At 52.6% G+C, this 23,718-nt stretch overlaps 1 protein-coding gene and 1 long non-coding RNA gene across 2 annotated transcripts in view; one reads left to right on the top strand and one right to left on the bottom strand.

Annotated features, from left to right (window-relative positions):
• Nucleotides 1–15,996, bottom strand: part of LOC108306345 — a 44,511-nt gene extending 28,515 nt beyond the window's left edge. Inside the window, exons 1-2 of the long non-coding RNA XR_001826100.1 lie at nucleotides 15,636–15,996; nucleotides 12,107–12,247 (exon numbers count right to left, since the gene is read on the bottom strand). This is a non-coding gene — a long non-coding RNA (uncharacterized LOC108306345). The remainder of the gene's footprint in view (nucleotides 1–12,106; nucleotides 12,248–15,635) is intronic.
• TLX1 (T cell leukemia homeobox 1) lies at nucleotides 15,355–22,587 on the top strand. The gene is made up of 3 exons (XM_017531210.2): nucleotides 15,355–16,979; nucleotides 19,041–19,242; nucleotides 21,514–22,587. The coding sequence occupies exons 1-3, from the start codon at nucleotides 16,151–16,153 to the stop codon at nucleotides 21,734–21,736; spliced, it is 1,254 nt and encodes a 417-aa protein (XP_017386699.1). The 5' UTR covers nucleotides 15,355–16,150; the 3' UTR covers nucleotides 21,737–22,587.
• The last annotated feature ends 1,131 nt before the right edge of the window (nucleotides 22,588–23,718 follow it).

The following is a 23,718-nucleotide window of genomic DNA, read 5'->3' as shown; positions in this document are numbered from 1 at the left end:
TGTTGACCAGGATGGTCTCGATCTCTTGACCTCGTGATCCACCCGCCTCGGCCTCCCAAAGTGCTGGGATTACAGGCTTGAGCCACCGCGCCCGGCTATTTATTTATTTATTTTTGAGATGTAGTCTTGCTCTGTCACCCAGACTGGAGTGCAGTGGCACAATCTTGGCTCACTGCAACCTCTGCCTCCTGGGTTCAAGTGATTCTCCTGCCTCAGCCTCTGGAGTAGCTGAGATTACAGGCACACGCCAACACACCTGGCTAATTTTTGTATTTTTAGTAGAGACTTGTTGGCCAGGCTGGTCTTGAACTCCTGACCTCAGGTGATCTGCCTGCCTCAGCCTCCCAAAGTGCTGGGATTACAGGTGTGAGCTACCATGCCAGACCTTGCCCAGTTTTTAAGTGGAAGATTGGACTTGACACCCAGGCTGTCTGGCTTCTAGGTGGCTGGCAGTTATCTGAGTCTGGTTTGGGGACAGGAAAGCACAGGCTTGGGGTCGGATTGGAGGATGAGTGAGTATCCCCAGCTAGCCGCCCGGGAGCTCAGCTGCCAGGATCCCTATCTGACCCACAGCAGGTAGAGGCATGGTCCTTTCACAAGCAGCACCTTCTACAAGCAGCACCAAGGTCTCCTCTGGCTGACAGAAAGGTGTAAACACTCACATCCCTCTCCCTCCCCCATTTTACTGAGCTCCTATCTTCTCAGCAACAAAAAACTTCATCAGCATTAAACACCAGCTGTTTACATCAATCATAATGCTTCATCCCTTGATCTTTATTAAGGTTAAACCTATAGTGGCTCACAATTGTAATCCAAGCACTTGGGGAGGCTGAGGCAGGTGGATTGCTTGAGCTCAGAAGTTTGAGACCAGCCTGTGCAATATGGTGAAACCCCCTCTCTACAAAAAATACAAAAATCAACCAGGCTTGGTGGTGTGCACCTGTAGTCCTCATTGCTTGAGACGCTGAGGTGGGAGAATTGCCTGAGCCTGGGAGTTTGAGGCTGAAGTGAGCTGGGATCACATGCCCTCCAGCCTGAGACCAGCTGAGACCAGCCTGAGCAAGAGTGAGACACACACACAAAAGCTAAAACCTGTGCTTTTTCTGAGTTTAATCAGTAAAAATACGCCATCTTCTTCAAATTTTTTAAATTTAACATTGCATTGCTTGTTGTTGTTTTGTTTTCATTTTGTTTTGAGATAAGGTCTGGCTCTATCACCCAGGCTAGAGGGCAGTGGCACCATCTCGGCTCATGGCAACTTCAGCCTCCCAGGCTCAAGTCATCCTTCCACCTCAGTCTCCTAAGTAACTGAGACTACAGGCATGGCACCACCAACCCCAGCTAATTTTTGTATTTTTTGTAGAGACAAGGATTTCGTCATGTTGCCCAGGCTGGTCTCAAATTCATGAGCCCAGGCGATTTACCCACCTCAGCCTCCCAAAGTGCTGGGATTGCAGGCATGAGCCACTGCACCCAGCATGCACTGTTGATTTTTATTTTTATTTTTTTAAATGGAGACAAGGTCTCTCACTCTGTCACCCAGGCTGGAGTGCAGTGGCACAATCACAACTCGTTGTAGCCTCAACCTCCTGGGCTCAAGCAATCCTTCCACCTTAGCCCCCTAAGTAGCTGGGACTACAGGCATGTGACACCACGCCTGTTTTTGTTTTGTTTTGTTTTGTTTCTGTAGATATGGTTTCACCATGTTGCCCAGGCTGGTCTCGAACTCCTGGGCTCAAGCGATCCGCCCAGCTTGGCCTCTCAAAGTGCTGTGATTACAGGTATGAGAATTCACCAATTCTCTGCCTAGCCTTTTTTTATTTTTATATGATATAAAATAACTTATACTTTTAAATGGTAAAGCTTTTCTCAACATAATTTATTGGTAACGTTCTTCTCCCGTTTTCTAATGCCTATATTAAATTCTTAGGTGTGATTATGCCTATTTCTAGGCTCTATTCTGTCCCATTGATTTAAATGTCAATTTTGATGTTTACCCTACATTGCTTCCATTCAATTACCCTATAACAAAATGCTTTAACATCTGGTCAGACTTGCTCTTTAGAAAATTGTTTGACATGTTCACCTATTTACTCTTTCATGTGAAATGTAGAATCTTTTTATTTCTCTGGGTTTCAAGAAAATGTCTAGTATGAGTTTTTGTTTAGTAGGGCATTAAGTCTATGAATTGCCTTGGGGAATACTGATATTTTTATAACGCGTGGCATCTTCACCTAGAATGTGGCACATTGCAGCATTTTCCTGTGTCAGGTTTAGTAGTTTGATGGGCTGTGTGCTATTCTTGCGCGCTGATGCTCCCTAGCCGACTTAACCATTTCCCTAGGGTTGGGTATTTGGATTGCTTCCAAGGTTGAACTATTATGAACAGTGCTGCTATAAACATCTGTACAAATTGCCTTTTCATTTCCATGGGATATGGTCTCAAAAGTGGGATAGTCTGATCAAAGGCTATGAACATTCCCTTTTTGTTACATAACCCGGGGAGGATGGAACCAATTTGCAGCACCACCAGCAACATATGAAGAAATAGCTACTTTTCCCTTACAAACCCTTAAGCAGCATGAAGACTTAAAAGGGTAACTTGTTCCTAAGATAAACAAGCCACAGCTACCTGAGGACAAAAGGGGGAGTTTGAGAGCACAGGGTTCTTTCCTTCCTGCCCACCCGCCCCCACCCCCGCTCGGGTCTCTCTGTTACCCAGGCTGGAGTGCAGTGGCATGATCTTGGCTCACTGCAACCTCCACATCCCAGGTTGAAAGGATTCTTGTGCCTCAGCCTTCCACGTAGCTGGGAGTACAGCCACCCACCACCACGCTCAGCTAATTTTTGTATTTTTAGTAGAGATGGGATTTGCCAAATTGGCCAGCCTGGTCTTAAACTGCTGGCCTCAAGTGATCCACTGGCCTCGGCCTCCCAAAGTGCTAGGATTACAGGCGTGAGCCACGGCGCCCAGCCAAGAGCACGGGATTTCAAGGAGCACGGATATCAAAACCAGAGGCAGGCTGCCCACCACTCTCTCCACCTGTGGCAGCCCTGCTGCCCCAGACCTTCTCAGAGCCCAGTTCCCTGTCAGCATGGGAACCTGGCTTATTCTTATTTATTTAGCATACATTTTAACAGTATTATATTATGTGATGGGTACTAGTCAAAGCACTTTACAAAATACTAACTCACTGACTTCTCGAAATAAGCTCACGAGGTAATCATTATTATTATTATTCCATTTTACTGATGAGAAAACTGAGTCAGATAATCTTTTTATCTTTTCTTTCTTTCTTTCTTTCTTTTTCTTTTTTTTTTTGATATGCAGTCTTGCATGTCTTTAACTTTCACCACAACATATGGGATAGGTAGCATATCTCCATTTCATAGAAGAGGAAACAGCAGATCAGAGAAGTTAAGTGTGTTGCCCAGGATCACAGAGCTAGTGAAGTTGCAGAGGAAGAATTTGAACCCAGTTGGCCAAATATCAATGCCTTTGGTCTTTCCATTATACTTGGCTCCAATCTGGCTCCACTCTGGCTCCCTGAAGCCCCACCCTTTACTCTGGTCCATTTCTCTTTGCCCTGATTGGTATTCTCGAAGTACACAGAGGTGGAAACAAACCCATTTGGTGTAGCTCAGCTGTTCTTCCCAGCCACTGTCAGGCCTGGCTTTAGCAGGCCCAAAGTAACCACACCTTCTCTTTTTTGGAACTGAGAGCCACTCCCTAAGAGAGAGCCAAATAGCTTCTTCCTTTCTTTTTTCAAAGTTCACACCCTGTTGGAGTCTGCCCACTAGGTTCCTACTTCCTGTTTGAAGCTCTTCAGTTGGCTTACAGAGTGCAGATGATGGGCAGGTTCTGATGCCAATAAATAGGCCACATCCCTCAGCTCAGATTTTTGCTCTTCCTACTTCTCTAGGTACTCCGGGATGACTTATAGCCCAGGTACCTTCTGGGGTGCGGTTTTTACCAATACTGTTATACACTTGCACAAGGCCCAAGTATGTTGAACACATTATGACATGTACACAGAATTCCCATCAAGGATAACAGAAGCCACTTTCTTCAACCCTGGCAAACTCTGGGATAGTCTGTGGAAGCATCATCTTTGGAAACAATGCTTGGCATGTTGATCAGTTGTGCATTTGTGTGTGTGTGTTCTTTTGTGTGGACATGCACACCTGTGTGACTGTATGCATCTCTAAGTGCATACTTTCCAGTGGGGGACAGTACAGATGCATGTCTGCATAGCTTGACCCATGACTTCAGTGATAGACAATGTGTTATGCTCAGGAGTTTGCATACATATTCTTGAGAGTGAGGAGTCTGTATGTACCTCCGTCATGTGTGTGTGTGTGTGTGTGTGTGTGTGTGTGTGTGTCTATACACCACGTACAAGTCATGTGAAAGGCCTGGTTAGGAAGGTTTCCCATACCCAGACCACTTAGAAAAGACTTGGGAGGGATACTGGCCAGGAGAGGTGGGGTAGAGAGAAAGGTCTAATCCTTCATAAATAGGCAGAGGGATGTTGTGGTCAGTCAGAAATGTCCCCAGGCAGATTCAGGTAGGTTTGCAGCATTTAGCAAAGACACTTATAGCCCACAGCAAGAATGGTGGGTAGAAGCTGGGGGTAAGTATGTGCTGGCCAGATTAGGTCTAGCCCCAGTTTTAAGGAGCAAGGGATAGAAGAATATGGTAAAGCATTCCCTGTCCCCCTCATCCAACAGGCTCTGGGCCCCATCCTGTCCCCTATGGTCTTTCAAAGACCGCACAATTTGGTCTTGATGGAAAGGTGGTGGCTGCTGGAGAGGGCTCCAGGAGGCCTACAAAGAGGCCTTGCTAGTGCCCCCTACCCTTCTGCCTGCTCCAAAGGCAGAGAGGCTTTCTTCTTCCAGAAGCTGCTCAAAGTTTTCGCTGACTTCAGACACAAAGAGAAGGAGGGAAGAAAAGGAGGGGAGGCCTCTGAGGTGGGGAAACTTTTGCTGAGATTGCAGGCTCCCCAGCCCCTCCCTGGTTCCTCATTAGGAGTCCTTGGACATAAATAGTCTTTTTATTTGAAGGCCGAGAAAAACCAGGGGTTGTGTTAATGACCAGCAGGCAGCAGGGCAAGAACTAGGCAGGGGACTGGCTCTCTTGACCTTGAAATCCTGTCTGCACTTTTCTGCTGTGCAGATCTCGTATTTTCCCAGATCTTGTCTCTATCGCCTTAGCCCTGCCCTCTCAATGGGACCCTAAAGAAGACTCAAGAAGAGGGGTTAGGGAGGCAAGAAAGGCATACAGTATGTCTGAGGAACTCATCAACTGAGTCTGGAAAACTGAACAGGGCTGGACCAATAGGGATGATAAACATCTTACATAAAGGTTAGTGCAATTACAAGAAAGATAGGAAAACAGAGATACCCCAATAAATTTGGAAATGTTTACATTGTTTCATCTTTATGTTGATACTGATTGATACATAAAGGTCAGTGCAATTATAAGAAAGATAGAAAAACAGAGATATCCCAATAAATTAGGAAACGTTTACACTGTTTCATCTTTATGTTGATACTGACAATGGCTTGATGAATTAGAAGACAGAATCCACTATGCCTCTCATAAGCAAGAAACGCAAGAGTCAGAGAAGTTAATTGATCTGTTTACAAACACACTATCAAAGCAGTGTGACTATAAGTCTGTGTCCTGTGACTAGACCCATGTCTCTGTGACTCCAAATCTATGATCGAAAAAAGGATCGTTGTGTTGTGTTGTGTTTTTTGAGACAGAGTCTCAATGGGTCACCCAGGCTGGAGTGGAGTGGCACAATCATGGCTTACTTCAGCCTAGAGCTCCCCGGCTCAATGGCCCTCCCACCTCGGCCTCTGTAGTAGCTGGGACTATAGGCATGCACCACCATGGCCAGCTAATTTTTTATTTTTTGTAGAGATGGAGTCTTGCTATGTTGCCCAGGCTAGTCTCAAATTCCTAGGCTCAAGCAAATCTCCTACCTCAGCCTCCCAAAGTGTTGAGATTACAGATGCAAACCACTGCGCCTTGTCAAAAATGATAGTTTTGAACGTTTGTGTGCTCTCGGCCACTTGAGGAGGGACTCATTAATTGCGCTCTGAAAATGTGCAGGAAGGCAGAACTTTGACTTCACTTTTGAAGTAAGAGTAGAAATTTTCTTTTCTTTTTGGGGGACTGAGCGTCGGGATAGGGGTTGTCAGGGCTTTGCACCCAAGGAATGACTGGGGAAGGTGTGAGAGTTTCTGTCAGTTTGTACAAGACCAAGGGCAGCCAGCGATTGGGACAACGTACTACAGATGAAAGTAAGTTCAGCGCCTTGAATGGAGGGGGAAGGGATTTGGGTCCCAACGCCCAGGCAATGCGGAGCCTTGAGCAGTTTCTGAGCTGGATTTAGAAGAGAGAGGCTTAGCGCCAGCCGGGACTAAACTACTGCAGAAATAGAGGATAAATAGAGGAGGTGAGGCTGCCTCCGGAGAAGGTGCGCAGAGGGAACTCCTGGGCAAAAGGCCCGGAAAGGCTGGGAACCCCGCACCCCTGAGAGAGCGCGCAGGCCGCGGCCCCAGCGTGAGGCGGCCAGGCTTCTGCCGTTCTTACGGAGCAGAGCGCGCGGCCCAGAAGCCATGGGCTCTGCGTTCTGAGCCTCGCGCCTCATTGAGAGGTTATTAATAGGGAGTTTGTCTGGTGTCAGAGCGCAGACATAAACTGCATTAGCATTACCCCATAATCTTATTTAGTAAACGCTCATGCCGTTCCATCTCCTGTAATTGCATTGGGAAGATGCAATATTTATGAAAGGGGAGAGGGGAATGTCACTGTTCATCTCGGTGCTGCAGTAAAAGTCCCCAGAAATAGAGCACTGGCCGCCCAAGTCTGGCGGTAGGCCTGCGAGAATATCTAGCGTTGGTGCTGTGCCTCCTCTGGATGTCCCCCTGGCCGCCCCCAGCCCAGAGTTCCCTCCTCAACCTACCTCACTGAGTCCTGGGCAGGAGTGGAGGATGTGCCAGCAGGGGCAGCAGCCACATCTCCCCCTGGTGTTACCCCTCCCAGGTGGTGGTCCCTGGCGAATGGGACATAAAGACCTCAGATGCATTGAGTCCTTCTGGTGAGTGGGAGGCTCAGTTTTTGGTTAGCTCCCACCCTTAGTTGGAATTCTCTTTTGCCAGGGACCAAACCTACTCCAGAACTGAATGGAGTGGGGCTGGGGTGGCAGTGGAGGTGGCGAAGTGAGTGATTTGGTCAAGTAGGGGCAGGGGGGCAGAGAAGGGTGGCAGCAGGTGAGAGGCACCCCACCAGGGGTCCTGGCTGCAGCTGTGCTGGCCACTGGAGTGATCCTGAAACCCACTGCAGCCTGGGATTCCTAGGGAGGTTTCCCTCTTCCACCACCCTGGGAGCCCTGAGCCTGGATCCCTAGGGCATCTCACGTGTACACTCAATACAGAACCAGGTCTCCAGCTTTGCAGTGGAGAAGGCAAAGTTGCCCGGTGGGACTCAGGAGCATGCCCCGTGCCACCTCACCTGAACACCCTGGTCTGCACCAATCTTGGGTTGAGCTCAACAGCCAGGGAAGTCTCACTGGTGTCCAGAGCACCTATGGGTGGGTGTCTGCTGGTTGCAAGCTGAGACTCTGGTCTGCCCCTAGGCATTTGCAGTTCAGGGACAGACACACAGACATAATCTCTGCTCTAGGAGTTGCAGGTCACCTAGGTCAGAGGAGTTATTTTCCAGCCACTTATCGGAGGCTTCTTGTGTGTGTTGTGTGTAGGGGGGGTTGGGGGGGCAGGGAGGGGATCTGTGAGCCTAACCTCAAAAGGGCTACAAGTACTGAAACAGTCCAGATACCAAGGATGTCAAGTGTGGAAGGGCTGAACAGAAACTGCTGGTGCGGCATCCCAGGAAGGGGGAGCCCATGGCAGGTAGGGGAGAATGGGAAAAGTGAGGTGCCAGGAGCTCCACTGTACCTTGCTGGTGATCGGATCTAGGGTGAGGTGGCTGCAGAAATCTGAGCCGAGAGGACAGGAGGTGCCAAGCAGTCACTTTATGTGGTACCCAGGGCAGTGCTGGGATTCAGGCCCAAGTCCCTGGTCTTGGGGCTACTGTGGCCCCCAGGGATGGGAGCTTGGTCTCCTTACAAATCCCATCCATGCCTCACTAAACACAGCTTTAATAATTCCCGCCCTGCGCACCTGTCCACTTGACCATATCCGCACCGGCAGCATCCCACTCCACTCGCAGGGCTGACAGCTCTGGATGCTTTTGCACACTCGGGCACATGGCCGCACACCCAGACCCGCTTCGCTCACACCACACTCAGAAAGGCCCCTAACTGGTCTAATTCCCAGCAGCGGCCTTCCTCACACCCGCCCCCTCCCCTCCTGGCTCTAGCTTCTCGACTTTGGTGGGGAAGGGGCGCCAGAACGAGGGCAGCTGAGAAGGCCGGGGCGGAGGAGAGCCGTGGCCCCCTCCCGGTGTCAGCTCCCTCGTCGCCGTCCCATTAATCACAGTGCCGCAGTCCAGTTGGGGATCCCGGGCGCCCAGTGCCTCTCGCAGCCCCCGGGACAATGGGATTATTTCCGCGGGGAGATGCCGCCTCGGGCCGGGGCTCAGGAGGAGACGCCTCCTTCCCTCAATCCGTCCCTCGGCACCCAAGGAGCGCCTGCGGCGGCGGAGAACGGGTGGCAAAGCGGACGCGGGTGGCGCGCGGGTGGCAGGGCCTGGCCGACCTAATTCAATTAGCTGGACCGCCGCCGCCTTCGTGCGACTCCGGGCCCGCCGGGGCTCCCGCTCTGGGCAGCTGTTCTTTGTGCGAGGAGACCATGCATATGGATGCGGTTCCTCCCCCTTTAACGCTCTCCCTACCCACACCCACTTCTGGCACCTGCGGCTTGCCCTGCCCCGCCTCCTTCTCTGCGAGGGAAGGCGACCCTCGTCTCTCCAGGAAAGTTGGAAAACTGTGTGGTTGCTTTTGAGCTCCCTGTGGCCATCGTCAGAGTATGTGTGAGGGGAAGGGGGTGTTTTTGCTTTTGTGTTTTGTTTTGTTTCATTTTGTGTTATCTGAGCAGGAAGGTCTGTGTGGAAGTGAGCGTGCCTGTAAATCTGTAGACGTGTGGTTGGGTGTGTCTGTGTGTACCTGTGTACCAGTGACCTAGGGCTGTGTGCACGGAGGGAGAGGGTTTGGTTTGGTTCTGGATCTGTGCTGCAGGGAATGTGAATGGGGTGGGTGTGTCTGTGGGCATCTGCACATGGGTGCATGCAGGTTTTGTGGGTGCCTGTGGGGACTGCACACCACCGAGTTCGTGTTCGTGTGCAAGGTGAGTGGCGGTGTGTGCACCTGCGTGTGAGCCTGTTGCATCTGTGCCAAGCCTGTGTCTGGAAATATTCGGGAGTTGAGTATTTCTGTGTCACCATTGGTGTATATGCTGTGCTTCGGTGTGCAGTCCGAACACCTTGGGAAACATGTTAACCTCCTCTACCACCACTACCACTGGCCAGCAGCTGGGTGTCCTCAACTGAGACCATTTTCCCCACCACTCCCCACCCCGCCTTGCTTTTCTGGTGGAGGAGAAGCTTGGCAAATTAATATCCAACCTGAACTCCAGCAGGCTTAGGGTGGAGGCAGAGGTCTGGGTAGCTAGGCCCTCTCATCTTGAGGAGGGTCCCAGTCGGTTTTCCACTCCCAACATAGTCCAGCCCTGGCTCAGCAGGAGCCGCAGCTTCCAATGTGCAAACAGTCCTGAGCACCCCCTGAAATAATAATTAGACCTGCCTGTGTCAAGGCAGCCCTAGCACCTAGGAGGGACTGCATGACCCTCACCTCTATCTCCCCAGCCACAGCTCAGGATTGGGTCCCCTGGGAAGGTGGTTTTCGTGCACTTGGGTGTCTTCACCCATCCTTACTCTGAGGCCAAATCTGCACCCCCAGCAGAGGCAAGGAATTGAGATGAGAAATCTGGGTAGATCTGGCGACTGCAGGGCCATCACCTGCCCAGCTGGAAAGCTTGCCTCCTTCCTCTGTTTTACTGCACACAGGCAGAATGAGGGATCTGCACACCTGTAGAGGTCCTTTCTGCAGACAGCAAAGGGAGCTTGCCAACCCCAGGAGGGAACAGGGTGGTTCTTGGAAGGCAGTGGGGCCCTCAGAGGCCTGGCCCCATAATAGCCTGGTGCTCTCTCGGCTTCCTCATCCTCTCCCACACCTCAGCGCAAGGCTTGGCTTCCGGACCCAGGACGGGCCCACCTGGCCAGCAGAGTGGAGCCAAGGTAGACACTAAGGATGACAGAGGTTGAGGCCGGCCCACAGCCTTTGGTCCTAAGCTCAGCTGCCCTACTGGGACCCACTGGTGGGACTCTGAGCTCTGTGCCCAGGGAGCCCTTTGAGAGCTGTCTGGGGAGAGCAGGGTCATGGGGGTCTGTCCTGCCCTAAGCCTTCTCTTAGCCCACTCCCTGCCTGCCCCTTTCCAGGCTTCTGGCATACTTGGAGGTTACTCAGGATGGGAGATTCCTTAATCAAGGGCACCATGGTCAAGACGGTGCTGGATGGATTGTGGAACCTGAGGGTCTCTGGGCCTCCCTTGGGAAGGACATAGTCAGACACTTGAGGCCTTAGCTCAATGCCCAGGGGTAATGAGGCCAACAGCTTCCTTTAGGGTCAGAAGCCAAGCAGGGAGGGGAGGCAGTGGAGGGAAGGGATCTCTACAGAAGCACCCTATCTCTGACGCATCCACCTGCTGGGCTCTGATTGAGGGGAGTAGACAGGGGAAGAGAGGGAAATTGCCTACCACTACACAGGATGACAGCTAAAGTGTGGCCCACAGCAGGGACATGTCTGTCTCCTGTCCATCTGTCCTCTATCCATTCAGGGTCCCTCCACTGATGGGAAAATGCGTGTGTGTCCCAGGAGAGGTCCTCCATATCTCATGTAAGAATTGGGTGGGGGTACAGGGGCTGGCCCTGGAACACCCCCAACCCTGAGGACTCATTGAGTTGAATCACTTGACCTACTCACTGTCCCCCTCCCCAGTCTAGGCTCCTAGAGACCATCCTCCCCAACCCAGGGCTCCTGGAGTTACAGTGCCCTTTACTGCATCTCTAAGTCCCTAAGTCCCCAGGTGATCCTGCCTCTCCCACAGCGGGGAAAGTTTTCTGCCTCTTTTCTGAGACAGGTGGGAAGGCAGTGGGAACACCTTTGGTACTAGGACATCATTGACTCCACCATGGACCACTTCCTGTTACATATCCCTTTACATATTTCTCAGCCCCCTTTCCCTACTATATATCCATTGGGTATGCCCTGTGTCTCCCTCCTCACAACCACAGGCCCCTACACGGCCACTTCCCTGACAATTCCATTGGATTAAAAGACATCCCTCCAACGATACACACCATCTGCAGCACACAGTCATAGCAGAGGGATGCCCTCACCCCATCACAAGCACTCTCTACAGAGGAACAGTTGTAAACACATACTTATCCTACTACAGAAAACACATTCACTTGCATTGTCACTGACACACACATCCTCACATGACAAAATGCAGTGGTACAACATACCCAGACTCCCTTCTTCTCCTCCAACACTCTTACTGACATGCGTTTTGCTTCCACTTGTATCCCAACAGCTTAACACAGTGCCTGATACATACTAGACACTCCATAATTATTCATTGAATAAACTGTTAAAATTATCTCTTAAAGACATGCTCAGGACATCTGCACAGCCCTCTCAATCCTGACTGTCACACACGCTTTCCCATCCAGCTTTCCCCTCATGGATGCAAGGTCCCACAAACACAAAGTAATTAAGTTTCCACACATACCCGTAAGCTAAAGGACAACCCCTGGCCCGGGGGTCTCTTTCAGAGCAGGGAGGAGGAGACCTTGTGGGATCCACAGGGGCCTCCCCCTGGGCTGGGCCCGTCCTTTCCTCCTCCCCCAGCCCTGGCCCCAGCCCCAGCCCCAGCCCCAGCCCCAGCCCCAGCCCCAGCTGCTCTCCTTTTAATTGGAGGCACTTTTTTATTCTGCAGGCCAGGGGGAGCCGGTGCTTGGGGGAAGGGCGTTACCAGGTGGCCTCAGAACTGGAGAGAAGGATCTGCAACTCACCTAGGTTCCTGCAAGATAGTCCTGTGAGGCAAGAGCCAAGTTTAGGCTTAAGGAAGCAGCTTGTAATGAGCAGAGTCAGTAAAGTAGTGTTTGAGTCTGGTCTCTGCCCCTTTCCAGCTTTCAGTGCCTCGGTTTTCTCATCTGTAAAATGGAGATAACAAAAACCACATCACAGGATTAGTTAAACATGAGCGGAGAGATCATTCTCGCGATTGAAGGCACCTTGCACATGGCAGGTGCTCCATGAGTCCGGTTTTCTTCCCCTCCCTCCTCGTTCCTAGCGGGGCTGTTTTGCAAGGCATGCAAAAGCACGGTGGAAACACAGAAGCTGCGGTGAACATAGGCTTGTGTGAGTCTCCTCTCCTGTTTCAGAAAACTTCCCAACCTTGCAACATGGTGCTCAGGCAACACTGCTTGCGGGAGAAGGGGTGGGGGCCAGAGCCCAGCAAATCCTGACCCTCTGGTCTTTCTAGGTGAGGAACGGACAGAGAGGGTAGTCTTGGCCCCCAGCAAATACCCTATTGGAAAACAAAGGGTGGGATTAAGCTGACTCACAAAACCCCAGCACCTCATTGAGGGTAAAAGTTGGGGATATCCCCAATTGGGATAAAAGTTGACTCTGATAAACAGAAAAGGTGGCGGGGGGAGGAAGAAATCAGTCAAGGAAGTGGCTGTGACAGCAGGAGAAAGTCAGTATATCCCTGGGTTGCTGAATTTTAATAAGATCTTGACAGTCTTAGTGGGCCATGTACAAGGTAGTGGTGACTTCTGCCAACCTGAAGCTGGGCCAGCAAGGGCAAAGTCTCCTCCCAGGTATCCTGGACAACTGATGCCAGATCCGAGGAGTTCAAGGGGTGGATCAGGCAGGTGCCAGAAGGGTTGGAACAGGCAGGGTTGGAAGGCCATCTGAGCTGGAAATGATAGGTGTTCTTTTTTTTGTCTTGTAAATTTTACCTTCAACCAACTCACACCAAAATGGTGTTTTAACTGCAGCAGGCAGAACTGTGGTGAGACTAAAAAGAGCGAGGCCACTAGGGCCCAGCCTGAAAGGAATCTGCAGCACCCCTCCCTATAGTTTTCAGCCTCAAACAAGGAAAATAGCTCAGGTTTTGAGATTCCAGATCAATCCTCTCTGTCTATAGGACTTGGAGCAAGTTTGTTCTCTTCACTGAGCCTCAGTTTTCATTTTCTGATTAGAGATGGGGCATTGCTCTGATGCCCAGGCTAGAGGTGCAGTTATAGCACATTGTAGCCTCAAACTCCTGGCCACAAGTGATCCTTAGCCTCAGACTTCAGAGCAGCTGGAACCACAGGCACAGGCCACTGCACCCAGCTATTTTTTCTTTTTAAAAATGACATATAATTCATATGCTACAATATTCAGCCCCTTTAAAATGTACAGTTCGGTGGGTTTTAACATTTTTACAGTTATGTAACCATCACCACTATCTAATTCCAGAATATTTTCATTACTCCAAAGGGAATTCTGTATCCATTAGCAGTGAATTTCCATTCCCTGCCGTCCCCTGAAAACCACTAATCTAGTCTCTGCCTCTGTGGATCTGCCTATTTTGGACATTTCATACAAATGGAATCATACAATAGATGGCCTTTGTGCTTGGCTTTTTTCATTTGGCAGAATAGTCTCCTAGGTTCATCCATGTTATAGCATGAACCGGCATTTCTCTTCTATTCCTTTTTATGGCTAAAGAATATTCCATGTGTGGATATACACATTTTGTTTATCTATGCATCAGTTGAGGGACATCTGAGTTGTTTTCCCTTTGGGGCTATTATGAATGATACTACCATGAACATTCATTCGATTCTCTCGATTACAAAAAACCGGGACATTTCTATTAACTTCACAGGATTGTTATGAGTCTTAAATGAGATATGTATGAGGCAGTACCTGGCACAAAGCTGTTTTTCAGTAAACAATTTATTTCTGTAAAACAATTTAGTTCCCTCAAGATAAGAGGCAGGAAGAGATCTATTCAGGTTCAGACAACTTCCAAAGTAAGATATGGAACTCCCTGGGTAGGGGTGTAGTACCTGGGTAGGGGTGTAGTACCTGGGTAGGGATGTAGTACCAGGAGTGGGTAAGTGGGAAGAACAGAACTGGCGAGGGAGCAGAGCCCTCTCATGTTTCTGCTTAGTGTTTGCAAACAACTACCAACTTCACATTTGGCTTTGTCTTGAGTGGGTCTTTGTGCACCTGGCTGGAGCTTAGACAAGGTTTTCCCCACAGAACTTCCAACCAGCACCTAGGTTTCTAGGCTAACTGACAAAAGCAAGTTGAATCTAGCTCCTCCATATTAATTCCCACCAATCATAGCCATTCTGAAGGGTGCTTTCCTCACATTTGTAAAATAGGGAGAATACTCATCTCAAAGATTGGTGTACAGTTCATGTTGTTCTCCATAATACTTACTAACATCTGGCTTGTTGCATTTGCTTCCTTGCTTATTGTCTGACCCCCTCTACAGAATGTAAGCTTCATGAGGTCAGGACCTTTGTTTTGTTCACTGCTATGTACCCCGTGCTTAGAACAGTGCCTGACACATAGTGAGTACAGTACTCAATAAATATTGAATAAAGAGATACATTCATTCGTTATTCACCCAAGATGAACATATTTTGTTGTTTGGGGCTGTATTCTTCAGGACAGAACAGAAATGAATAAGCCACTCTCTGCCTCCAAGAAGAGCTCTTCAAGTGGAGGTGACAGACATGGCCAAAGCAAATAGATTTCAATGAGACTTGATGAGGAGAGAATGTGAGCCTTCACATTCTAGCATATTTCCAGATAGAAACAGAACCTACCCAAAGATCTAATCTGAAACTGAACTGAAATGGACCAGAAATAGATCCCAAGCAATAGAACCTGCACCTTTCCCAGAGCTTGGCTCCTAAAAGGTAGCAAACATTTTCCACTGGAGAGAGGAAAGAGAGGAAGAAGAAAAAGGGAGTTTCCTCCTTTTCTCTTGGGCTCTCAGCCAGACAGCCACTGGCAAAATGTTGAAAAGGCCTAAATTTGTCCTGGATGCACTTCCCTGATCCTAGTCCCACAGTCCTAGCCCCCAAGGCCTTAAGCCCCTACGGCTCCCTCCCAAGATTCCAAAAGGAAGAAAACAACACGAACCAAGACAAGAGTCCAAAGCCTTCTTGCCTGGAATAGCCAACCCTGGGCTAATCGTTAGGTGGAAAGCAATCTGGTTGAATTCATTTAAACATTGTAGGAATTGCCTCTTTCAAAGCCAGTAGGATTTTGCTTCTTGAGGCATCTGTTTATTTAAAAGGAAAGGGGTATGTTGAGGCATGGGCACCCTGGCAGCAGGCTCCAAACCAACCCTCTTGACTTGTGCCTGCCTTTCAGGAAACGCTCCCTTCCTGAATTTCTCTAAGAATGCTGAGTTGGGGGGTGGTTGCTGATTTTTATAACATATAGTCAGTTATTCATAGGCTTGTGTTTTAAAGAAGGACAAGCCTGAACTCACCGTCCTGCCTCAGGGCCTGGGCTCCATACCTGGGTAGTAGACAATCTTCTACTTCCTAACAAGCTGGACTTGAAGTTTGGAGTAAATCTCCTGGTTGAGTGACAGGTGTTTCCCAGCTGAGCCCTTGGGGAGATTCTCCAGTTGGGCAGGGACATCCCTTCCTCAGAAGCCTGGCGGGCTGGACTCCTCTGGCCCAGTTGAAAGTGGGGAATGGCTCCCAACAGGCTGGGAAGACAGCTGACTTCACCCTCCTTAGGGATGTCTGTCTGTCCGTCTCTGGGAATAGTCGCTTCCTGTTTTTTCCTTTTCCTTTTAAGCCTCTCCTTGTTCCCGTCTTCTGTCTCTTCAAGAACTACCCCGAGTCTTGGTCTCCGTCCCTCTATCTTTGGCTCCTGTATATGCCTCGGCTTCTGGCCTTCTTCTCCCCCTCCCTTCCCCTCCCCCGCGCTGTCATTCACCCTGCTCCTCTCTGCGCACAGCCAATGGAGAGACCCAGCCAACACCGCGAAGCTCGCACTCACTGGGCTTTTTCGCCTGGTGATTGATGTCCCAGAGTCAACAGCGAGCGAGCAACTGGAGCAGGGAAGGAGAAGCCGGAGAGGGGAAAAATACGGCGCCCCCCTTACCCTCCCCTCCCCCTCCTACTTTAGCCCTTCTGCGCACTTCGCTTCCAAGTCTCGGCGCAGCCAGAAGCTGCTGTTGCCTCCGCGCCCCTGCTAGCTGCTCCTGGAGCCAAGCGCAGCGAGCGTCGCCGCCCGGGCCCCCCAGTGGGGCCGGGGCCACCATGGAGCACCTGGGTCCGCACCACCTCCACCCGGGCCATGCAGAGCCCATCAGCTTCGGTATCGACCAGATCCTCAACAGCCCGGACCAGGGTGGCTGCATGGGGCCCGCCTCACGCCTCCAGGACGGAGAATACGGCCTTGGCTGCTTGGTCGGAGGCGCCTACACTTACGGCGGAGGGGGCTCCGCGGCCGGGGCGGGGGCTGGGGGCGCGGGAGCCTATGGCACTGGAGGTCCGGGTGGCCCCGGAGGCCCCGGCGGCCCCGGAGGCCCGGCAGGCGGCGGCGGCGCCTGCAGCATGGGTCCGCTGGCCGGCTCCTACAACGTGAACATGGCCTTGGCGGGCGGCCCGGGTCCTGGCGGCGGCGGCGGCGGCAGCAGCGGCGGTGCGGGGGCACTCAGCGCTGCGGGGGTGATCCGGGTGCCCGCACACAGGCCGCTTGCCGGAGCCGTGGCTCACCCCCAGCCCCTGGCCACCGGCTTGCCCACCGTGCCCTCTGTGCCTGCCGTGCCGGGCGTCAACAACCTCACTGGCCTCACCTTCCCCTGGATGGAGAGTAACCGCAGATACACAAAGGACAGGTTCACAGGTGAGTCCGGCCCGCGCTCGCCCCGCCTGGCCGTGGCCCGGGCTCCGTGTTACCCCTTCCCCGCCGGGTGGCTCCCCAAAGCTGGTTCTGCTCGCCAGGTCGCCCAGCTCTTCTTGGCGCTTTTCCCCAAGATAAGCCGCCCGCCCGATTCTATATCGCGGAATCGCCATGCTTGAAGAGTTCTCCCAGTCTGGACCCTTCTCTGTCCCCCGAAGGACTCCTGCTCAGAGAAGCTCTTCCTTGTTCCCTCTCAGGATCCATGGCCCAGTCAGGCAGAGAGAAGGAGGCCGTAGATTCGGTACCACCTTCTCCAGCTATTCCAGGCCTGGGAATCTCCGAGAAAGGGGTGCAATGAGAACAGTTTCTTCTGTCCTGGCTGCTGTCCTAGGACCGAAGAAGTGAGCCCCAGGATCAGACACAAGAAAATAACAGGTTCCCCCACCTCTAGTCCCCCGCACACATGCACTTCGAGTTCCTAGTTCCGGTGCCTGTGGTGCTGCAGGCCCAGTGGAGGCCCCAGAAAATCAGCAGAGCCAGAGGCCCTTTTTTTTTTCCAGATAGCAGACTTCGTCTGGGTGGGTGGCACTGGGGCATAGCTGCCCAGGATAGCTAGCTATTCATTTTCGTTCTGCCCCAGCTGGGTGTCCTACCCCGGGGCCCAGGCAGGAATAATGCACCGGCAGGCCGGTGATCAGTGGCAGCAGGGCTACTCCCAGGACATTAGGTACCAGGTGGTGGCCGCTGCCACTTTCTCTGCTGCCCGCTCCTGCCTTCCTCTGCTGGTCGTGGCTCCTGTTTCCGCTCTGGGCACTCAGCTCTCCTTCTGGCGTGGGTCCCTTCCCCCATTCTCACTTCCTGCTCCCCTTAGTGTTCCCTGGATCCTAGACCATGATCCTCGGATCCTGCCGTCCGGGGCTGGAAGCAACCACAAACTGAGCCTGGGTTAGCCAGCTGGGCCCTAGAGAGGAGAGGCAGGAGGCACCAGCCTCTGCTGGCAGAGACAGGAACTCCTGGGGGGTCCCCAGGCTCAAGGGCCCAACAGTGGAAGGGGTGTGTACACAACTACTTGGGAGAAGCTGCTGAGAGCTAGACAGTGGGCCAGAAGACCCCAAGGCACCCCTGGCTCCCTGCTTCTGTTCCAGGCCGCAGCATGGCCAGGGAAACTGCTCCTGCAGCTTCTGACCAGACTCGGGCCACAGGCCACAGCAGAAGTGAGGTGGGGGCTGGGATCCAGAGGAAGAACAGTTGCTTGGGTCTAGACTTCAGGAAGGGCCCTCACTCGAGGGGCCCCAGTGCCGCAACTCACGTTTCCTCTGGCCTGGGGCAGCAGGGCCTGGTGGGCATCCCACTCCCCACCCAGGCCAGGCCATTGTTGAAGGGCTCTGCTGGAATCCGCAGCTCGGACTCCACTAGTCCTGGGCCTCTGGTGAAAGGTACTTGGCTTAGGGTCTACCTTGGGACCCTAATACTGTGTCAGGCATGAAGGAGGTTTGAGCGATTGTATGGCTGTGGCCTTGTGTTGCTCTGTGTCCTGTGTGCTTGTCCCATGCCTGTGCTTGTCTGGTCCCGTTCGGGTGCATAGATCGGTGGGTTCGCCCCCATCGCATGTTGTGTTGGTGTGTGCTGCTGTGGGTGGAGGCTCAGGTCGGGTTCCAGAGTCAAGGGCCTTAAAAGGGCTCGAGCCTCTTACTCTGAGCCTGAAGGCCTGGGCTGACTGAAGGGAGGAGAGGGCGACCATTAGCTCGCCTTTGACTGCCCCTGGAGGAGGGGCAGCAGGGAGGTGGCTGGGCTCGAGGGAGCCCGGGGCTAGGGAGGCATCCGTGGTAGTGGCGAGCCGGCGTCGGACTGGCGGGCAGGAGGGGGCCGTTTCCCGCCGTGGGTTTGGCGCTGAGGGCTAACGGGAGGATCCCGGCCCTGCTCGTTGGGGTTCAGCTGCTGCGCTCGCTGACTCGCGGGGTGTTGGGCCTGGGACGCTTCCTGACGCTCTGCCGCTTGCCTCTGCCGTCTGTCTGTCTCCCGCTCCAGTGGCCCTCTCACCCTTCACTGTAACACGCCGTATAGGTCACCCCTATCAGAACCGGACGCCCCCCAAGAAGAAAAAGCCGCGCACGTCCTTCACACGCCTGCAGATATGCGAGCTGGAGAAGCGCTTCCACCGACAGAAGTACCTGGCCTCGGCCGAGCGCGCCGCCCTGGCCAAGGCGCTCAAAATGACCGACGCGCAGGTCAAAACGTGGTTCCAGAACCGGCGAACAAAGTGGAGGTGAGCAAGCGGGGCGGGCCGGCCGCCCGCGAGCCGCGCGGTCTCAGGCAGCTCTCGGTTCGTTTCCACTCGCGGTTTCTGATCCTTTTGGAGGAGCGGGTTCCCGCTAGGTTTGCGGGGAACTGGAAGCAACAGAGGCCGTAGCCGGGCTGGGGCTGAAGAGCCCTGGCTCTGTTTTAAACGAGGCTTCACACTTTGGCTGGCACACTCTGCCCGCGTAGACGCGGCAGGTCTCCGCCGCTAGGGCAAACGGGCCGCTTGGTACACTCCACGCAGTCCGGGATCCTGGGCTTTGTGAGTCCTGGGGAGCTTTGTATTTGCGCAAACTCTTGCTTATGAAATTCTGCTCTGTTCCGGAGACTGGAGGCAGAACGACCCGCACCTTGTTGCAGCGCTCCAACCGGGCTCCCGGCAGAGCGTCTGGGGCCCCAGACCGCGGCCCTGCTGACGGCCTCCTCCCCAGACGCCCGGCCTTTGCGCAGCCGGTCCCTACCCTGTAAGGAGAAAATCAATCCTCGCCGGCTGCGGCGGGCTTTCGCGGGTCCCACTGAAAGAGGAATCAATTAGGAGCAGATGGGTGTGTGTGAGAAGGAGAATTTTCCCTTATCCCATAGCCACAACTTCAGTTACTAAGCATTGGGCTTTTTGTTTGTTTGTTTTTCACATTTACGCTCAAGGCCGTGAAACGCCCCCCACATTCCCAGGCAGCTTCCGTCTCCGCGCGCACTGACGCTTTCTCCGGCTCCACACTCTGGCACCCTGCACCCTCCCGCACCCTGCACCCTCCCGCACATTCGGCTCTCGCCCGCCGGAGTTTTTCCCCTAGCTCAGGCCCGGTAGGGCAGCGCGGGAGAGTCTGGGCGAAGTTGGCGGCGCCGAGACGGGCGGGCCTTGGGGCAGGAGGAAGGAATTGGAGTTTCCTCTTTTTCTGAACGAAGGCGAGGAATCTGCCTGGGATTCCGCCTTCGGGGCTACAAAGGAAGCCCTGGCCCCGCGAGTCTACCGCACCCCCCAACATTCCTGCCGCTGGGGAAGAGTGGGGGTTGCGGCCTCAGACCTTGGGACGCTGTAGAGGGAGCCAGGGCTTGCTGGGGGTTAGGGGGACTCCGGTTTCCAAGGCCTGTTGAGGGCTGCGGGCCCAGGGGAGGGGAGGCAGCCTGGCGGGCCTCCCAGAGAGAGGGCCACAGAGAAAGGAAGACAGAGGCAGGCAAAGGGAGTAACTGAAACACAACCAGTTTTGGAGGTGGGGAGGGATAGGGACCCCGCTCAAGGAAAAAAAGGAGAAAAACGGGCAGCCTGCAGAAATCTTATTTATGTGTAATAAAGAAAAGCAATGGATGACTGAAACCACCATTTTCGTTTCAAACAAATTCCTTTAATTCAGAGAGAACCAAGTGGGTGGGGAGGAGAGAAAACCAGAGATAAGACACAAAGCATAAAAGAGAAATATTCAGGCCGTTTGAAATGCAGAAGGGAAGGGAAAGAGGAGAGACAGAAAGCTACACAGAGTCAAGAAAAGGCGGCCCAGAGCAGGTCAGTAGCCGCTGCTGGAAGAGGCCCTTGCAGGCTTCGCACGGCTTCATCGATCGCGCACAAATTGCTTCTGAAGGCCCTGGAGACTCCCATTAGGTCTGTCCACCTTAGAGACAGACGTTTGATCTCAGTTGACAGGGTGGAGGGGCGGCATTAAATGGAATAAGTGAGTCATCGCCTCCCTGAACTGCCTCAGAGGAAGCCAGTGGGTCCAGCAGGAGCCCCGGCAGGGCACAGGGCTCCGCACAGGAGGCGCAAGGCCTAGAAGACATTGGCAGACAGAGGGAGGCAAGAGACGGAGCAGATCAGAGCCGCTGGCCCTGGCCTCTCTGCCCTGGACTTGTGGGTAGAGTGAGAGCCCACGGGCTTGGAATGGCACCTGGTCTCCCTGAGGGCTGGGTGGAGATGAGATGCCATCTTATCCCTGGCTGCCCCTCGTGAAGTCTGCGGGGTGTGGGCACTCCGCGTGGATGGGGAGTCCCAGCTGTTTGGGCCTTGCAGACTTTCCCACTGCTCCTTCGGGATGCCTTGGCTCCATCCACTTTGGGGGTTTCCAGTCTTTGCCGGAGTCAGGACTCTCAAAAGAAGGGAACGTGTTATAGGGGCGCAAGCTGGATCTGGGGACTGCAAAGGCGAGCAGTGCTCATTCAGTTTATCTTCTGGGAACGCACCGGGATCTGGGCACACGCGGGAGCCGGGTCAGTGCTCCTGGCAAGTAATGGCTTGTTCCTGGTGCAGACGGCAGACTGCGGAGGAGCGGGAGGCAGAGAGGCAGCAAGCGAACCGCATCCTCCTGCAGTTGCAGCAGGAGGCCTTCCAGAAGAGCCTGGCACAGCCGCTGCCCGCCGACCCTCTGTGCGTGCACAACTCGTCGCTGTTCGCCCTGCAGAATCTGCAGCCATGGTCTGACGACTCGACCAAAATCACCAGCGTCACGTCAGTGGCGTCGGCCTGCGAGTGAGCCTGCCCATTCTGCCCTGTGGGACCCTAGGCCCACTCAGGGGTCACTGACGCCTGAGAGCCAGGACTCCTCCCCACCCCTTTCTGCCTCAGACTGCACCCAGGAGGGGAACACTGCCCTTGCAAGGCCCCGAAGGGCCCCTGAATTTGTGCTGACACCGTTTTCTCTTCAGTGGAAGAGCTCAAGGGGCAAGGACACGCACCCCACTCCCAGACGCGTCCCACACCCATCTGAACTGTTAAGAAATCTCTGCTTTTTTCTTTCATTTTATTTTAATTTTTAATATGGGATCCAGAGAGAGGCAAGGGAGGTACAGCTTCTGGAGTCCCAGGCTGTCATCTGAATTTGCTCTGGGAAACTCCTTCTCTGTGACCCACTTCTCATCACACACGGAAACCCATAGGCCTACACAGAGGTGATGTCACTGTCCCTCCTGGTGTCACCCCAGAGCCACACATGGGCATCTATGGCAGAGTGTCATACACATACAGGGTCACAGTGTTTACACCCTGGACCTCACCATCAGGCACAGGCCAGGGGTGACGCAGACTCATCCTGAACAGCATAGTACTCCCTCCATCACAAACACAAGGCCATGGCCGCAATGTGACACACTACCCCATACACAACAGCCACAACAGCCTCACTTGGTCTGCCAAGCCCCCACCACACATCCCAGCCCAACCCAGGTCTGCACAGACAGGTTTTCACATAAATGCAGCCCGTTTCTCCGGATCCCGTTTGGGGTGGAGTGTTAAGTTCTGCACTTATAAGGTGTTTTCTGTGTAACCATTTTATAAAGTGCTTGTGTAATTTATGTGGAAAAATAAATAAAAGCCTCCGTATCCGGAGTCAGGGCTGCCTGATCCTTGCAGACCCCAGCGTCCTTCAGCCACTTGGGTTTGGTGCGAGCTGATGCTTCGGGGGCAGCCCTTGGTACCTGAACTTGAGAGACATGTTGTGGGACAGGACCCTAAGGCTCTGGAGAGAGGAAAGGAGTATGACAGATGGAGAGAAAGCAGAGTTGAGGAGAGCAGGGAGAGCCAGGCTCTCCTGGGATTGCCAGTGCCTGAGAGGATGTAATTTCTTTGGGTGTGAGAATCACGCGCATGCGTGCGCACACGTGTGTGTGTGTGTTGTGTGTGTGTGTGTTGTGTTTGTGATAATGTGAGCAATCAGGCTGTTACTGATAGTGAATATTTATAATAGTATCCAAGTGTATAATTGTGTTTGCAATTCTTTCGTGTAAATGCTTGTTTCTGCTTAAGTTGCAAATCGAAACTATCATTGTATGCACAGGCTTGTAATGATGTGTGTGTAACCATGTGCGCAATGCGACTGTTTCTTTTTGGGTAATTGTCTAATCAACCATTTTGGTGATGATGTGTGAATGGTGTTAAATGTTTAGGAGAATATTAGTTTCTCTTTGTAAATCTATTTTTGTTAAATGTGATTGCTTGTGAAGTGGATCATCTTTAATTGTATGGGTGTAATTTTTTGTGAGACATAATCGTGTGTGAGCTATGCATTTTTCCTGTATTTACTTTACTTGCGTGTGACAGAATGTAATTGGGGGAGTAAATTTAGTGGGGAGTGTGGATCATTGGAGGAGACAGTCACTGCAGGTGGGTGGGTGTGGTTGTGTATGAGTGTGTGTAATTGTGCACTAATGGTGTATGTGTTGGTGGGAGTCTGATGTGTAATACGCAGATACATTGTGCTGAGACCAACATCTGCTGAAGTTCTGGGGCTCTAGACGCTTACCCAGCAAGCTGCAGAGATTGGGGCACATTGAATCAGGAATTAGGGCCAAGATCCTCTCTGGTGATCTAAGTGGAACCTACCAGCTCCCAGCACTAGCCTGGCCTAGGAGGGATATAAAGAAGTGACTTTCTGGGGACGTCCAAGGAGCCCCCAGACCACCCTTGTCAGACCAGCAGCCACAGTACACATGCACACAGCTGTAACATCTAGTCCCAGCC

Source organism: Cebus imitator, unplaced genomic scaffold (genome assembly GCF_001604975.1).
Source record: "Cebus imitator isolate Cc_AM_T3 unplaced genomic scaffold, Cebus_imitator-1.0 Scaffold71, whole genome shotgun sequence".
Taxonomy (NCBI): Eukaryota; Metazoa; Chordata; class Mammalia; order Primates; family Cebidae; genus Cebus; species Cebus imitator.
This window is presented reverse-complemented; position numbering and strand designations above follow the sequence as displayed.

Coding starts and splice junctions, on each gene's coding strand:
- TLX1 (XM_017531210.2), top strand. CDS start 16,151: ATGTCCCAGAGTCAACAGCGAGCGAGCAACTGGAGCAGGGAAGGAGAA. Junction 16,980..19,040: donor CACAAAGGACAGGTTCACAG/GTGAGTCCGGCC, acceptor CACGCCGTATAG/GTCACCCCTATCAGAACCGG. Junction 19,243..21,513: donor AACCGGCGAACAAAGTGGAG/GTGAGCAAGCGG, acceptor TTCCTGGTGCAG/ACGGCAGACTGCGGAGGAGC.